Here is a 17,569-nt window from a genome sequence, read left to right on the forward strand (position 1 = left end):
TTTTGTTGACCTTTGTCCATGGAAGGTCCCTGCAAAATTTCATTGAAATTGGTTCAGGGGTTTTGGAGAAGAAGTCGAAAATGTAAATTGTTTACGGACGCACGACGCACGATGGACGACGGACAAAAGGCGATCGCAATAGGTCACTTGAGACTTTGTCTCGGGTGACCTAAAAAGAAAAGGAAGAGTACAAAGTTCATCTGTATATTGTGCGAATTTAACAGAATTTCGGATTACGAAGTTGTTTTCGGAGCAAGAAATGGTCAACAATTAAAGCCTGCTGTTCCAAAGGCTGGATGACAAAGTCGCAAAAGAAATGCACTGTGGCTAACCGCCTGACTACTCGTAAGCGGTAACAGGTCATCTCGGCACTTGGAGAGTTCGGCACTTTTTCGGGTCACCTCGGCATTTTCAATGGGACACCTCGGCACTTGTTTTTTTTTTATTTTGTTACTTTATAAAACAACAATTATTTTGGTACTTTATAAAACTGCCCAGGGTTTTTCGTCAAGGACATCAGAGTTATATGCTTCCATGTCTCCAAGAAGAAGAATAAATAACCCGCGGTATATAAGTTAAATAAAGTGTCATGTATACATTTGATATATAACTATTGTTTCTATTTAGAGTCTTCAATATCCATGAATGGAGCGTGTACGGCGAGTCCATCCGGACCAACAACGATGTAGAGGGATGGCACAACCGTCTCAACTCCCGGTGCAGCACCCGCGGTCCAGTGCCTTTCTACCTACTGATCCAGGAACTGTTCAAGGAGGCCAACGCCATCCCCCTGCAGGTCAGAATGATATCCGAGGGAAACGTACAACAGAGGTGCAGGGGAAGTTGTTCAGACTTTGGAGAGCGTACAGGAGGCAGGAGATGTCAACCAGCAGGCTTCTGCGAGAGTGTTCATTCCGTTACCTACTACATGTGTTCATTTACAAAACACAACTATATAGAACATTTCATTGACTTAAATTAGATATTTTAATATTCATTATATTTGATCATAATAAATTGTCCAACAAAGTAAAGTTTCTCATTGTCTAATATTATTGTTATGATTTAGTTTGTATAAAGTATCGAGTAAGTTTGTACACGTTTTACAATTTGAGAACTGTACTGTCTCTCTGGGGCCTGTAACTAGAAAACCACCTTAACACCAAGGGTAAGGGATGGATTTAAGGGGACCTTACGAAAAATATAAGGGTGTAACTCGGAAGTCCCTCTACGAAAGAGTAACTTTCCCTTTGGTGACTTTTGACATCTCGTAACATTCCCTTACGACAGCATTTTGCGAGAATGAAAAGGGAAAATTTTCCGGAGTCCGAGTATTGGTTTCTTTTCTATATTGCATTTTAACTTACCTGAGTCTTCTGTGCGTTTTTGATCGTACGAAATTCCTCTTAGCTTTTAACTGATTACATTTCATCGTGATGCTGAATACAAAAACAAAAACACTAGATCATGGCTTCCAAGCGAACAAGAAAACCGAACTTCTCGGTTACTCAACTTTCAGCTTTAGTAGAAGGTGTGATGAACAGTAGAGAAATAATATTAGGTAAATTCTCTGACACAGTATCCAATGAGAAAAAAAAGAGAGAATGGGTTATTATAACCAAAGCAGTGAATGCAGTAAGCAGCAATGTAAGAACAACAGACGATGTCAGGAAGAAGTGGCAAGATTGGGCAAGTGTTGTTAAAGGGAAAGAAGCTAAACTGAAGAGAGAAAGAGCCAAAACAGGTGGTGGAACAATTGACGGAAATGAACTGAGTGAACTTGAGCAGAAAGTGATCGAGGTGTTAGGAGTAACAGCAGTCCACGGCATCAGTGGCGACATCACTGACACATTCGATGTACAGAGGTTGGTAAAATGTTGAAAACATATATATATACAAGAATATTCTAATACTACCATCCGAGCAAATGACGGTATACCCATAATAAACAATGACGTCAGCTATATGGTTAGAGAACAATTAAACATCAATGTAATTGGTATCAATTAGATAACTGAAAAACAAGTAAGCTATACGTAAAAGGGAGCATATTCGAACCGAAATGTACCCAAAAACTGGTAGCTTTTTGTACACATGTACTCCTTTCATGTTTAAAAATCATTCCCTGTTATCTGAAATTTACATGTATACTGCCTTGGACAAAACTACACATGACGTCAAGCTCATGATATCATACAGTAGCTCTCGACGACAGACGGATGTCGTCGGATGGTAACATAGGCAGGATATGAATATTCGCTTTAATGATACCAATATCCACGTTAGATTACATGCGTTTGTAGTTATAGAACGTCATCTAGAGTCTTTGTAGCGAAACAATATTGAAAATACTTTGCTAGCGTGCTTCTCGAATTATATTATAAATAGAATCTTACATTCGTGTTCATGTAATATGAATTTCATGAACACAGGTTTTAGGTCCTTAATATACAAGGTATTTTATTTCTATCACTGAGTTTATTTTACAAACGCTTGTTGATAGGACAATAAGGAGAAAGAAAAATGTATGGTCATGATGAAAAAGTCGCAGTTTGTAAAACTGTATTTTTAACTATACAATAACTAACAAAAAAAACCTAGTGTTAGTTTCCATGAACAAGTGAACATTCGATCAATCACTCTTCTTTATTTTTGGACATCAACAAATTGATTGTAACCATACAGATTCAAGAGCACCGACAAACACTGACGAAGAAATTAACCCAACAGAGGATGACAATACCGCGCATGAACAAATTTGGGACAGGGCAATAAGGAATATGATCGACCAAAATACACGTATGCATGACATTACAAATAATCCTAGTACATGTACTAATATGACCCCCGTAAGTGTTGAGAACACTGCACCGATAATTACCGAAGTTTCTACTGACACATCCTCTTTGCAAATGTCCTCATCATCTCCGACACCCCCGGTTGAAGGTTTTACATATGCGAAAAAGAGGAAAACTGCACTTACATGTACCTCTACGTCAGCAACTTACACTAATAACGACTTGTATATGTTAGAGAAGAGAAGACTTGATGTGGAAAAAGAAAGACTAGATGTTGAAAAAAACAGATTAGAAGTAGAGAAATCTCGCCTAAAATGCGAAGAAAGTGTTCTCGTTATTGCCAGAGAGTTGAAGGAGTACTACATACCGTGTAGAACAAGTACTCTAAGGTCTGCAGGACAAGATATTGCTAATTCGGTCTATTCTTCAACTCTTCTGGACACAGAAATAGGAAACGACGAGAAAGAACATATGTCATTTATTACACTTTAATAAGTGTACATGCAAGTAGTAATTCGTGGTTGAATATAAAATTAGCCATTATAATAATATTGACGTCATTGTTGGCTGTGGGTTTGCTTGGTACTTATACATGAAATTGTATTTGAAACATTAAATCTGGTAAACCTTCTTTCAAATAAAAAGGGATTTATACCTTAACATTTTTATTAAAAACGGTATTTTGTGATATCATGTACACACTATTATGGTTGAATGTCGTCATAATTTTGTAGTTGGCCTATGGATTTTGTCCAATCGAGTAAACATCCCAAATTCCTATATACATGTATTGTACAAATACATATAGTTCCAGCAATTTGTAGAAAATCATAGGTTTTTCTTTTGATGATGTGATCTTTTTTTTTCAGACTTCAGTGTGAAATGAGCCCATATGTATGGCTGCAACATCCAATGGTTTTATGAAGCCCTGCAAAAAAAGACATGTTGCAACAAAATGGATGAATTTATGAACGATTGGGATGTTCCCACAAGGGTGGTATCAGGAAGTACGACTCCCACATCGTCATTTATTCTGTAAATTCTTTCTATGCAGAAGGAAACGATTGTACTTTAATCCAAGTTTCGTGTTCTACTTTCTTAACACAAACAGAATTCGAGGAACAAATTCAACAGCTTCTACACAATATTTAGGAGCCATACTACCACCTTGGATTCATATGTGAATAGAGGTGGTCATTCAGATTGGTCAGTCTGGCGTCTGTGTGTTCTAAACTCCTGCATTTTATATATTAATTTTAGTGTGGTCTACTTCTGAGACGAAGAAAATGTAACCGACTTGCGACTATCTTACATGATAACAGCCAAACACTGAATATCAACCATTGGAGAGCTCCACAGGTTACCATGGAACTTGTTTTGTTTTCCTAGTTTAAACACTATTTTCGTCAATTGGATTTTGACGCAAGGAAGTCATGTTTGAAGATTCATATATTTGTCAATTTCCATTTTAAGCAAATTAGCTTGATGTATATATATATTTTTTTTTTTATAAGATAATTAAAATGAAAATAACTAAATTTCTTAAATTGTCTGCAATAGTCTGTCAAATTGTGAACTTTAATTCATTTTGCGTTATCGATATTTCTATCAAACAGAATTTGGTATATATAACTATACAAGGCGATGATTGTCTTATTTCTTTATTTTGAATACTTTGCAAGAACTTCAAAAGTTCTTGATTATTTTTTCATAATGATAAGAAACCAATGTTTGTTTTGAAATAAAGCTTCAATCAAGAAAACACTCTGCTGATCAGTTCTTCTCTTACGTTATTCCCACTGCCATTATCATCCGGGTTGTAGATTGCCTCTTCGTAGTTGTCGTTATCGTCCATTTCGTCGATATCAGGCAAAGGAAGATTTTTCTCTATGCATACGTTGTGTAAAATAGCTGTTGCAATCACAACAGCGACTGCCCTTTCTGGTGCCAAATGAAGTGGTCGGTAGAATCTCATCTTCCACAACCCAAATGCACGTTCAATTACACAACGAGTAGACTTGTGGCAGGCATTATACTTTCTATCGCCGGGGGTTCTTGGGTTCAACTTTGGTGTCAGTAACCATGGTCGCAAGCCGTAACCACTGTCACCCAACAGCCACACTCCAGTTATTTCCTTTGCTTCAAATGCAGCACAGAGACCACAGCTAGTCCATATAAAAGAGTCATGTGTTGCTCCTGGCCATTTTGCGACTATATTGAGAAACTTCAATTTAGCGTCGCACACTCCTTGGATGTTCATAGCATGGTATCCTTTTCGGCAAACATAGTGGTATTCATCAATGGAAGGTGTTTCAATAGGTATCAAAGTGCCGTCTACAGTCCCCAAAACACTTGGAAACCACGGATGTTGTAAAATTCTCGTTTAACACTAAGTTGTGTTTGTATATCTGTGGGAAATGTTATATATTTGTCCAAATGCCGAGTAATCAAACCAGTAATGTTTTTAACTGCTCGAGATACTGTCATTTTACCTACTCCATGCGCTTCACCAATGACAGACATGGAACTGCCACTGGCGAAATATCTCAAAGCAATCATGATTTGAAGTGACACTGGAAGAGACATGCTTCTTCGTGTAGGCCTTTCGAGTTCCTCTTCAAAAGTATCACACAACTCATAAATTGTTCGTCTGTCTAAGCGGTAGTCTGCAATAACTGCATCATCGCTCAGATAATCCAAGGGATTTCTTCTGTCTCGAAACAAACGTCTTGGAACGTCCTGGTTGCGATTAAGAAGCAGTAAAATCGCCATGTTATTTACTCCTAAGGTAGCCTAGTTGTTCTCTTAGATTAAGGGTACTGACGAGTGCTAAAGTGTGCTTCTAGTTACAGAAAACCGCCCCTTAAAAATGCTTAAGATGATCGTTGTATACTCTTTAGACTTACGAGGACATCGAGTTACCCACTCAACGATAAGGGGAGAAGTACAGTTATTCGTATCTTTTTACTGTTATACCCTTAACGGTATACATAAGGTTCCTTCTAGTTACACCTTAGCACACAAAGGTAATGTTAAGGTAATCTTAAATCTTAAGGGGGCTTCTAGTTACAGGCCCCTGTTCAATAGCCTACATGGTGAAAAAAAGTCCCGAAACGACGCGACACCAAAGCATGTCATTACATGTACACCATACATGTAAATTTCTTCATGATTAAAAACTGTAATAAAATGTATTTCTGTAAACAAAAGTTAATATTTGCTTATTTTAGACACTCTACATAACAATTAAGTTAGGAATTATTTGATAGTGATAGGGTTAATACAATTCGTCTTCTCCCCCACCCTTATTTCGAGTTATACATTTTGGTGTATAACCATAAATATTATATTATAAATATTGAGATAAGATGCAATTGCATGTAAAACATTTAGTACACAGGATAATCTTGGAGGGGCCCACCATATGGGGCACTGACCCCTCACAAATGAAATTGACCCTTCCATGTTCAATTTTAATGTTACATAGAATAACCCTCTTAATTTTGAAAAGTCTTATTTTTTACATTATGATTTAAGGGAATTAATGGAAAAAACTATAAACATCACTTTCGGATAATATTAATGTTTCAATTAGTGATGAAATGAAGTCATGAGTCGATGGCAAGGTCAACATGATCTTTTTACATTTGAGATATATACTTAATTGAAATTGTCAAGAAAAGTTAAACTTGCTTCTATATTTGATATGATTTTTATGAATTTCACGGTCAATATGAATACCTGTATCATGCAAACTTATCCTCAACCATGCCATTTTTTACACAATATTATTTTTGTATTTTTTAAGTTCCTATCTCAACTTAAATTGTTACCAGTCTGACATCTTATATAATTGGGGCCACATTAAGTACAGCAACAGATTCACCAGACGTGAAGGAAATCAAAGAGGAAGCAGTCATAATCTCTCTCTAAGACATTTGTAAGAGGACATTTCCAGCATAAATAAGGATCCATGGAATCTCATCCCAGGGTGTGTCAAACTAGTCAAAATTTAAATGCATCTCCTAAATTCCTGCAAATAGAAAACTCTTCCATTGACACTAAGCTGTGATAGTTACTCAGCAAAATATGTTCAAGGTTATATAACTAACATGTACATGTTAACTTGCTGAACACCAGAATTATACTGATGAAATTTTTTCGTTTTAGTGTCTTAGTGAGTACGATATGGAATATGCGATATATATATAACGTCAAAAATGATAAGGTGGGTTAAAAGACATCAGAGTCTATAAAATAGACCGATGTCTTTCAAATAGTTAAATAATGCCTTCGAATCCACGGAACTGAAAAGTGTTTTCATATCCGGGACTCGGAAGTAGCATCAAAGGACTTTGCTCGACTGAGAGCAAACGGCTTGTTGTTTGGCAGTACTGGTCTATTCTCACAAAATGGCAAAGGGGCTGTCCATTGACCAGTATCCGTTTTTGCAAAGCCAACATCCATGATATTGAGGAAGACCTGATCTTCAATCGACAAACCTGGCTTTTCATCTCCGCTGGTTTTCTTAAAAACTGAATCGCACTTTACAGTAATGTCACTGTCGCAGAGTTCAAAAAGTGTAGGACGTCCACTGTTGAGCACATTGGTTTTATTTACATTGACTACCACAGCCCTATGCACCTTTCCAAGGCACACCTCGCCAATGATGACCCATCCAAAAGGCAAGCGTAGAGCGTATGGTAGACCATTTGTACCAATTTGATGGTCCAAAACATGATGGGCTTCTATTAGGTCTCTGCCGATCAAAAGTTCAATATTAGCTTGCTGGTCAACTTCAGGTATGTGTGAAGCAACATCCTGTAAGTGGGGGTAAGTAGACGCAACTACAGGCGAAGGTATCTCACTACGATTGTTCGGAATGTCATTGCACTCAATAATTTCGGGTAGATTCAACGCACGAGTTCCATCCAATGACTACTACGTACCCTGTCGCTCTACGTCCGGCAGTCACAAATTTACCCGCACAGGACGACAAAATGTATTCAACGTCCTTACTGTTGTCCCCAAAGGCGCTGAAGAAGTCTGAAACAGCAAGGGATTTATTGCTCTGATCGTCTATCATGCAATAAACCTGTCGGGCACGATGGCTTTGGTCTCAAGGATACACCTTCGCGAGCACTATTTTGGCGCATGATTTACTAGTGTTTAAAGGTGAATTGCAAATTTCGGTACAAGCATTGTTAATTTCAGTCTTCTCCTCCCCCTCGTGCTTCTGCTCAGGGACAAAGTTTGAATCCGGGTGTAGGGCGGAAGGATGGTCAGACGACTGACAAACGTCACATTTTACGGTCTCTTTGCACTTCTTACGAAGATGTTTCACGGGTCCACAGCATCTGAAACAATAACCTTTCAGTTTTATGAAGTCCCTTCTTTCTGACAAAGGTTTTGCACGAAATGCACGACATTTATTCAGAGTGTGACCTGTACCATGTATGGGACAAACAAGCTTAGAGTTATCTCGTGATTCAAGCCCATCTTTCGTTCCATCAGATGGAGAGTCATTTTTTAGAGCAGCCTCAGTCTTTTTACTGCTTATGTCCATACGTAGTTTATCTTTTGAATTCATCTGCCGAGTAAGTCCTTTACCCGAAAGGTGACCCGGAGGTCGCGGTTCATCAAACACGAAACTTGGATCATTGCGCACCCTGGCTATGTCACGCAGAAACGATGAACAGAATGAGAATGGCGGGACAGCGACAGAATGCCGCTGTTTGTATTTGTTGGCCGCATTAATCCACTTCTCCTGAATACCAAACGGCAATTTCTTGACGATAGGATTGACCCCAGCTGAAGAATTGTAGTAAGCGAACAAAGCACTGAGTCTAGGTTCAGCTTTGGTGGACTCAATCTCAGCTACGAGATTTGCTATTTCATACAACTGTTCTTGGTTTGCATTATTCAGTTTGGGAAAAGTTTCAATCCTGTGTCTAAGTGCAGCCTCCAAAGACTCCGGGCTTCCAAAGCGGTCGTCCAATCTTTGCCATATAAGTCTGACTGCTTTATCTAAATCTTGTGTATTTGCACAACGAATGTTAATGGCTTGTTGTTTTGAGTTTGGCCCTAGACTTTTCACAAGTAAGTCTAACTGCTCTAACGGGGTTGCGTCGATCTCACTCAATATATTCCTAAAACTTGCTTTCCAATAAGCGTAATGAGCGGGCTGGTCGTCAAACACAGTTTAACGCGAAGTGAGCAAGTGTTTTTTCGCAAGAAACTTAGCAACCGCAGTGTTATCCAGCTTGGTTTGTGTTGAATCTGGGACAAATTGACGAGCGTTGGGATTCAGTTGAGTGACCACAGGCGGCGGTGGAGCACGTGGTGCTTTGGTAACTGGTATGTCATCATACTTATGTATCGGTGCAACTATGGGCGCATCTCCGTGATAATTAGCAGGTTGCATACAAGCTCTCTGATCCTGAACAAAATCTGTAGTCCGCTTGCTAACATAAGAGGGATGTGACCGTTCACTGCATTCGTCTTTTGTAGACGTAAATTCGAGCACTTGTTTTACTGCGTTCAAACTTGACTCAGCAATATCTAGTTCTTGCTTAATTTTCAGTGTTGACTTTTGAGCTCTCAGTTCTGCTTCTCGTCGCATGAGACTAGCTTCCTCTTGCGCATATTGAAGCTTAATTTTGGCTTCTTCAACTTTAGCAGTGTGTTTTAACAAGACTGACGTCAAATGCGAGTCGGATGTTTTGGTAACCGTTGAGCTGCGGATTGATCTAACTTCCGGTATAGTATCTCTCTTTGGCTGCAACTTTTTCAAGGCCGAAGAAACCTTTAACCTCAACTCGTTGGCAACAGTAAAATGTTCAGTTGCTTCATGATCAGCATAACGGGTACGTTGACCGTTGAGATACGAAATATATTCATCTGATATTCGGTTATATTGTTCCATATGATGTGATAATTCACCACTTATCTCACTGGCTATATCAAGGCTCATGTGTTGACTTGAGTCAATGTCCAACAAAATTGAATCTACACTACGCCTGATCACTAAAAGTCTGGTAACATATCTTTCAACACGCTCCTCATAATGGGCAGCGGCAAATGTGGTTACACTCCTTGTCCGCCGTAACTCAGGAAATCTATGTTGAGAAAGATCCCTGTCAGGTAAGGATGATGTTGCCATGGTAATAGTTGCCTATCCAAGCCAGGATCGCAGGATTTTCACTGTGAAGTCAAGAGACTGTCGATATTTCAGCACTCTTTATTCCATTAAAAACCCCCGGAGAGGGTGAAAACTACAAAACAAAAACAATGACACACTAAACACAATGTTCACAGCTTTCACCGTAATTAAATGACAGAATGATTAAATGACATAAATGTTAACCAAAGTCACAAAATGTCCGCATATGCACGATCTTAATCGACTGTATCACTTATATATTTAGATTATATGTAATCCGAACAGAAACTATCAGCTTAATACACTATACACACAGTTTATACTTTTACCATGTTACGCTTTGTTAAAACGAAAGTAAGTCAACAACGCGCACAGAAAAACGAGAATTCTATCACTATTAAAAATACTACGACGCTGACATGAAAGTAATCAATTAACGATAACTCATTTACATGATTTACACAAAATCTATCACAAACTTACTCTTGTGGGGGGCTGGAATCCCTAAAATTGCCTGAGCAAATTTGTGCATGGACTACCACGGAAATCATAACAAGGTAACTAAAATAAAAGCCTGCTGCGAACCGGCGCGGAGTCGGAATTCCGGAACTCGTAACAGAGTCACTACAATACATAATTTTTTTATTCAACTAAATCATTTATTTTTCAATATCAAATTATTTAACAATCAATATGTACAAATCACAGATAATTGAAAAGACATGTATTTCTATTTCATTCACAGTTTTTCTTACAATGAAATCATAAACGGGTTACAACGTGTTTATATTTTTTATTTTGTAGTGGCCAAGGGCAAGCGTATCACAACCATTAGGAAGTACGTAACGCTTATCATCAAAAGGTGATAGCCCCGATTTGTTGATTGTATATACATGTAACTGATGTTTATTTGATTTAATTGAATTCATTTCACACATCTTGTTCGTCTTATCGAACAAACATTTCACGTACATATCGTGTCGCAAGTCTTTTTTAATGGTTGTTTTAGTGACACCTTTAGCCACTTGTTTCTCTTTTGACGTTGTTGTGATTATAGTACAACTCTCGACAACAGACCTTTCTTGCATACAAATTACATCAGAATACAACTTTGGACGAAGACCGACAAACTCTGAAATGGGATGTGATGACGTTTCGTCTTTAAAGTATCCCGGGATTTTTTTGTTTGATGAATCGTGACAAGGGTGAGATGGTGGATAATCAGACAAATCATACACATGTCTGTCCTGGTGAAGATCCGAGTATAGATCGAGGGTTTCAATTTCGATACCGAAAGAATCGCTGTCTGTAAATAATAACTTCATTCCGTCATGATATTTCGGCTTGAGATATTTGTAATAAAATTCATACATGACTATTTTTGAGAGCTCTAGAATGGCTTGTCCGGCATATACCGGTTTGTTCAGTAATAATCTGGTTTTTGCATTCTCAATACCCACCAAATTCTCGCTAAAGATTTTGAATCGTTCAAAAGACGGTTTTGCGCAATATTTTTTTATTTTTTTCTCAGTATGAGCTAACTTTATGTCTACTCGATTCCTAACATTCTTCATTGTTTTACCGAACACAACATTGTTCATGAGCTTAAAAAAGTTTTTCTCAAAGTCGTTTTGCGATTCAACCCTTCGTTGTGAATTAAATAAGATATAGGGTCTTAGCCAAGGATGTTGTCTAAACTCTTAAAATTTTATGAATTTTGGTAATCTTCATGCCGAGATCTAGATACAGCTGCAGATTCCTATATTGACAGATATATTTTGTTTTATTATCTAGATTTGGAATTAGTTTCTCCGTTTTCACGCGACCTTTTAATTTTAGATTGGAATGGCTACCATGTAATGTGTTCCAAAGGTCTCTACTGTATGGGGAGAGTTCATCATTACAAACTTTCCTCCGATCGGGAGCTAGAGGGTAGTCGGAGTGTGCATCGTGTAATGCAACGGGATACTCTAAATCTACCTCTAACACGTAGCCCAAGTCTCCATCTATTGAAATACTGTCAATGTCAAATTCCTCTATATTTTCAACCCAGCGGAAATACCCCATAGGTAATGGTTCCATCATTGCTTTCCCATATAGGTTATTACAGTCTGTATATAGAATATATGTTTGGTTTTAATGCATCGTACGTTTCAGGAATGTATGGGTTGTTGGCTTTCGAGTACTTGTTAAAAAACATAGATACGCCGCCGCGAACACCACCCTCACAGAATAGATACATGTCTGGATCGGTTAGTAAATCTAATTGCACACCTGTCATTTTCAATGCTGCATTCCAAGCTAGACCGGGGCTAGTATAAAATTGGCACGGATCTAATCCATAATAATTTAAACACGTAGTGTTTATACCAATTATTCTAAACATATTCAGGTGAGCGATACAGGCCCTCTGGGCCTCTTGTTCTTAAGAAATTTTTAAAACAAATGTTGCATGTACATGGGCGTCCTTTATAAAATGAGAGTCACAGTGATAATAGATTTATTTTATAAGAGCAATCTAATAAGGTATTAATTTTATTCTTTTACATTTTAGACCGCATCATCAGTTCATTGACGATGTTACAGATGGCTATATTGTTGCAGCATTCTTGGATGCCATGGACATGGATGAAATCAACTCTACACCATCACATGCTCCAGTGTTTTCCTTGATGGATGATAAAGCCAAAACAGACTGGGTCCTCGGAGCCGCAAATAAAGTTATTGATACTTTAGGTTTGTAAGGAACGCTTATTTGGAATGGCTGTATGCTTCGCCGTCAGACACACAAGATATAGACTTAGGCGAATGATTTCTTATGTTATTGCTATCCTCGATACCAAAGACAGCTTTGAGCATGAGTGGAACATGACTGTAAACTTACAATGTGGAATTCAAAACAATATTCCGAATGATAATTGTGTAGAAATACAGGTACATAACATCAACAGGCAACTAAACACACAAGGTGCAAACAAATCTTTTAAATCTGCGAAACAAATTTGTATGACAACGCAAGTTATAGATGGAATAAAAGAACAGTTAATGAAAACAACTAAAACTGTGAAATCAAGAGTTGCAAGACCAACAGCTGACAAAACAAAAGATGTTGTTACGATTGTGCAAAAACTGCGACAAAAGTGAAAGATTTGACATAGGAAAGTTTCTCTAATTTCAAAGAGCCGTTGAATCGCATTAGTAGTATGGACATACATGACTTGATAAACGCACAAAAGAGAATTGCAAGTTTTTACATGTAATACATGGAATCCAAATATGTGTTAATTCTCTACATGTAAAGGAAGGGTGTATAAAAGGCCCCTTTTTGGGCCCCGGTATATTCGGATTTTCACCTTCTTATTTTGTTCAAAGATGTCCTATTTTATGACATGCGGAAAATATAAGGTAAAACTTTGACCGAAACTGGGTTTCTGGGGGTACCAAAAGGGGTATGGTAAATCACAAAAATAGTTTGTTGTTTACAAAATGAGCTTAAAAACCAAAATAATACCATTTCTGTTTTTGAAAACATGTACTAGATAAGCATATGTAACAGAATGAACAAGAGGCCCATAGGCCTGCCTTAACGGTCACCTGAGTCCTACAGTATTTATTTTTGTTGTTGAAATATGTACTAATTTGAGTAAAAAAATGTTAAGTTTAACGTTAACTTAACTTTGTCAGGACCATGAGCTGATCATTCCTAGACCGATTTTCAGTTAGATCGGCCTATTAGAACTTTGAAATAGGTATTTGCTAAATAGCGGCCATAGCAGCCAAATTGTGTTTCTGATCGACCTGAAAAATAACAAGAGGCCCATGGGCCTTAACGGTCACCTGATATATTTATACAGAGAGCTGATTTTGTGTTTAACATGAACAGAAATATTATTCAAAGTGACAAAAAACAATAATATCTAACATACAGATTTAAGACTAAATAGTATTTGAAACTAGCACCTCTGATTCTAAACAAGGAAAATGAAGACATTAGCAATTTTCAAAGTATCAAACTGTCAACTCAAGGTTATAATTTCAATCAAGTTATTAACATGTAATATTCAAAGTATCATTTGCCATTATAAACCATAATAAATCCCCCCTCCTTCCCCATGGGGTTAACGTGATACCTTAGGATCATAAACCTTAAGACCCTTCCATCTATGAAGAGTGTTTGATTCTACCATATCTGGGTCTTTGAGAAGAATATTTTTGAAATTTCAGTCAATTTGACCCTTTTTGGCCCTACCCATCAGCCCCTGGGGGTTAGTCAGGGCTCATATGTGTATACTATCAAACTGATACTTAATACTGATAATGCTAACCCAAATTGAATTACTTCCAATGGAAATTAAACAAATGTTGGTCCAAAATGTGATTTCCCTATATAACCTATAGGGAAATTTACCCCCTCCCCAGGGGGAAACGTGATACCCCAGGGTCAAGAAATTCACAATTTTGGTAAAGCACCTTAAGATCCTTCCATCTATGAAGACTATTTGATTGTACCATATCTGGGTCTTGAGAAGAAGATTTTTGAAATTTCAGTCAATTCAACCCTTTTTGGCCCCACCCATCAGCCCCTGGAGGTTAGTCAGGGCTCATATGTGCATACTATCAAACTGCTACCTAATACTGATAATGCTAACCCAAATTAAATTACTTCCAATGGAAATTAAACAAATGTTGGTCCAAAATGTGATTTCCCTATTTAACCTATAGGAAAGTTTACCCCCTCCCCAGGGGGAAACGTGATACTCAGGGTCAAGAAATTCACAATTTTGGTAAAGCACCTTAAGACCCTTCAATCTATGAAGAGTATTTGATTCTTCCATATCTGGGTCTATAGAATAAGATTTTTGAAATGTTAGTCAATTTGATCCTTTTTGGCCCCGCCACTCAGGCCCCTGGGGGCTTAGGACTAAACCGGCAACTATTTTTGTTGACCTTTGTCCATGGAAGATTTCTGCAAAATTTCATTGAAATTGGTTTAGGGGTTTTGGAGAAGAAGTCGAAAATGTAAATTGTTTACGGACGGACGATGGACGAGGACGGACAAAAGGCGATCGCATCAGGTCACTTGAGACTTTTGACCTAACAAAACTTTGTCAGGACCATGAAATAGTTTGAAATAGTTTTTCAAAATGGCGGCCGTGGCAGCCATATTGGATTTCTGATAGACCCGAAAAATAACAACACTTTGTCAGGACCATGAGTCGATCATTCCTACACAGTTTCAGTTCAATCGGCTCAGCAGAACTTGACTTTAAGTTTGAAATAGTTTTTCACAATGGCGGCCGTAGCGGCCATATTGGATTTCTGATAGTCCCGAAAAATCACCACACTTTGTCAGGACTATGAGTCGATCATTCCGACCAAGTTTCAGTTCAATCGGCATAGCAGAACTTGACTTTTAAGTTTGAAATAGTTTTCAAAATGTCGGCCGTGGCGGCCATATTTCATTTCTGATCGACCTGAAAAATAACAACACTTTGTCAAGACCATGAGTCGATCATTCCTACCAAGTATCAGTTCAATCGGTCTAGCAGAACTTGACTTTAAGTTTGAAATAGTTTTCAAAATGGCGGCCGTGGCGGCCATATTGGATTTCTGATCGACCCGAAAAATAACAGCACTTGGTCAGGGAGATGTCAGTAACCTTCCCATGAAATATTAATGAAATCCCTTTGCCAGTATTTCAGCGTAACTTGAAAATGTAAAATGGTAACGGACGACGCACGACACAAGACGGACGAAGACGGATAGCAATAGGTCACGAGCTAAAGCTCAGGTGACCTAAACATGACAGAAATTCAAGGAGATGCACTTTGGTCCTTTTCCTCTAAATTACAGGAAAATGTTTTTTCAAGTGAAAAGGCATTGTGGGATAAGTGTGAAACTTTTACAAATTAAATAGCATCATATAACTAATCTCTATGCCAAGTTACATGCTTATCCCCAAATGCATTTTATGTACAATCACCAGATAATCATTGGAAATAGGCAGACCACTTGATAAAACAATGAAATCGGTTAACTTTAACGATTAAAGCAAATACTTTCCTTGAGGCTAGAAGACTTAAAATTACCAGCAAATCAAACATATATTAAATCAATCATTTTACAGTAGTTGTGGTGGCAAATGCCATTTTTGATTTGTAAGTTAATTTTGATAAGTAAAAAACACAAATCAGGACCTGGAACTCACTTCAGCCACAGGTGTTGAGCAAATATTATATGATATATATAATATACAGTACTAACAATTGATATCTTATACTTATAGCATATCAAGGGTGTCATGCACCTTTTAATTCACTTAAAATTGAGAGATTTGAAAAAAACAAGTTTGAGACTTGTCCAGAGGACATAACTCAGTATAAAACAAAAGGAAAGTATGTAGTCAATATGCAATTTATGTAAGTCTACTTACATGAGTGAAGTTGTAAATTTGAAGTCAAAATATTAATTAGAAAGGAAATTATTGAGAAAACAAATTACTTTTCAATTGAAAATGACCGAAAAGACCCCCCTGACGTAATCCTTCGTTTTATATAAACAATCTTTAAGTGACGATTTAATTTCTGTCATTTTTCATTCTGTTACATATGCTTGTCTAATTTATACATGTTTTCAAAAACAGAAATGGTATTGGTATTATTTTGGTTTTTAAGCTCATTTTGAAAATAGCAAACTATTTTTGTGATGTACCATACCCCTTTTCAGAAACCCACTTTCCACATGTCATACAATAGGACATCTTTGAACATAGACACCCTTCCTTTCATGTGGAAAATCAAATGCATAAGTATCTTGGTACTGTATATATACATTCACTCGAGTATTTTTGTTACAAATACTCAATCTTCTTTGTATACCCAATGATGATTTTATCTTAAAATTTGGAATCCGACTATTCAAGTGTAATATTTAAAAAGGTAGGGTCAACGATCATATTTCCTGCTTAGCACACCAGTCGGTACAGTTGTATGTGAAGTCACTGTCATGCATCATTTTTGCAGTGACCTGGAAAGTAATTTACTAAATATAGATGAAAATGAAAACTACTTTTGAATTGTTTACCTGGATTTGGTACAATTTCATGGCAGTCCATCATACAAAACATTTTCTGCATTTCCTTTCTTGCTGATCTGTTAGCCGTTGCAGTTATCAACAGGACAGGGCATTATATGAGGGATCTGATTTCACCTAGCTTACTGTACCATATCCGGAAAGGCATCATCTCTGTTTCACTTTCACTTTCACCTCTGAAGCAAAAAAAAAACCAGGCTCACATTGAACAATGCTATGATCGGAAATATATTTTTAATATATATATTGACCCTTGTCATTATTGAAGAAAACACATCCTGTAAATACACAAATAACAATGGTGTATTTTTGAGTATATAGGGAAGTATACGATAATTTTTGGTTTCGTTATTACACTTTTTCATATTAAAAACATATTATTAAAAAGCACTGATTTATTAATTTAAAATGAATCACCAGGTCAGACAGAATTTCTTGATTTCTGCATGAGAAAATTATAATTTACTTACCAATGCAATATCGTATGTGCCTCGTCAACAACAAACAGTTTGAAGTG

At 37.3% G+C, this 17,569-nt stretch overlaps 3 protein-coding genes and 1 pseudogene across 3 annotated transcripts in view; 2 read left to right on the forward strand and 2 right to left on the reverse strand.

The window, feature by feature from the left end:
- Positions 1–3,290, forward strand: part of LOC110465073 — a gene marked incomplete at its 5' end in the record, with an annotated part of 10,696 nt that extends 7,406 nt beyond the window's left edge. The window contains 3 exons of the mRNA XM_021520650.1: positions 630–863; positions 1,520–1,869; positions 2,652–3,290. Of these exons, the coding sequence (XP_021376325.1) occupies positions 630–863; positions 1,520–1,869; positions 2,652–3,290 (1,223 nt within the window). The remainder of the gene's footprint in view (positions 1–629; positions 864–1,519; positions 1,870–2,651) is intronic.
- Positions 3,291–4,551: 1,261 nt separating this feature from the next.
- LOC110465057 (putative nuclease HARBI1) lies at positions 4,552–5,058 on the reverse strand. The gene has a single exon (XM_021520633.1). It carries the CDS (start codon positions 5,056–5,058, stop codon positions 4,552–4,554), a length of 507 nt encoding a protein of 168 aa, XP_021376308.1.
- A 3,917-nt stretch (positions 5,059–8,975) lies between these two features.
- LOC110465052 lies at positions 8,976–10,620 on the reverse strand. The gene is made up of 2 exons (XM_021520626.1): positions 10,444–10,620; positions 8,976–10,072 (listed from the first exon to the last, which is right to left on the reverse strand). The coding sequence occupies exon 2, from the start codon at positions 9,958–9,960 to the stop codon at positions 9,001–9,003; it is 960 nt and encodes a 319-aa protein (XP_021376301.1). The 5' UTR covers positions 9,961–10,072; positions 10,444–10,620; the 3' UTR covers positions 8,976–9,000.
- Positions 10,621–11,387: 767 nt separating this feature from the next.
- On the forward strand, positions 11,388–13,415 carry LOC110465070 (annotated as a pseudogene).
- The last annotated feature ends 4,154 nt before the right edge of the window (positions 13,416–17,569 follow it).

Source organism: Mizuhopecten yessoensis, unplaced genomic scaffold, assembly GCF_002113885.1.
Source record: "Mizuhopecten yessoensis strain PY_sf001 unplaced genomic scaffold, ASM211388v2 scaffold11049, whole genome shotgun sequence".
Lineage (NCBI taxonomy): Eukaryota > Metazoa > Mollusca > Bivalvia > Pectinida > Pectinidae > Mizuhopecten > Mizuhopecten yessoensis.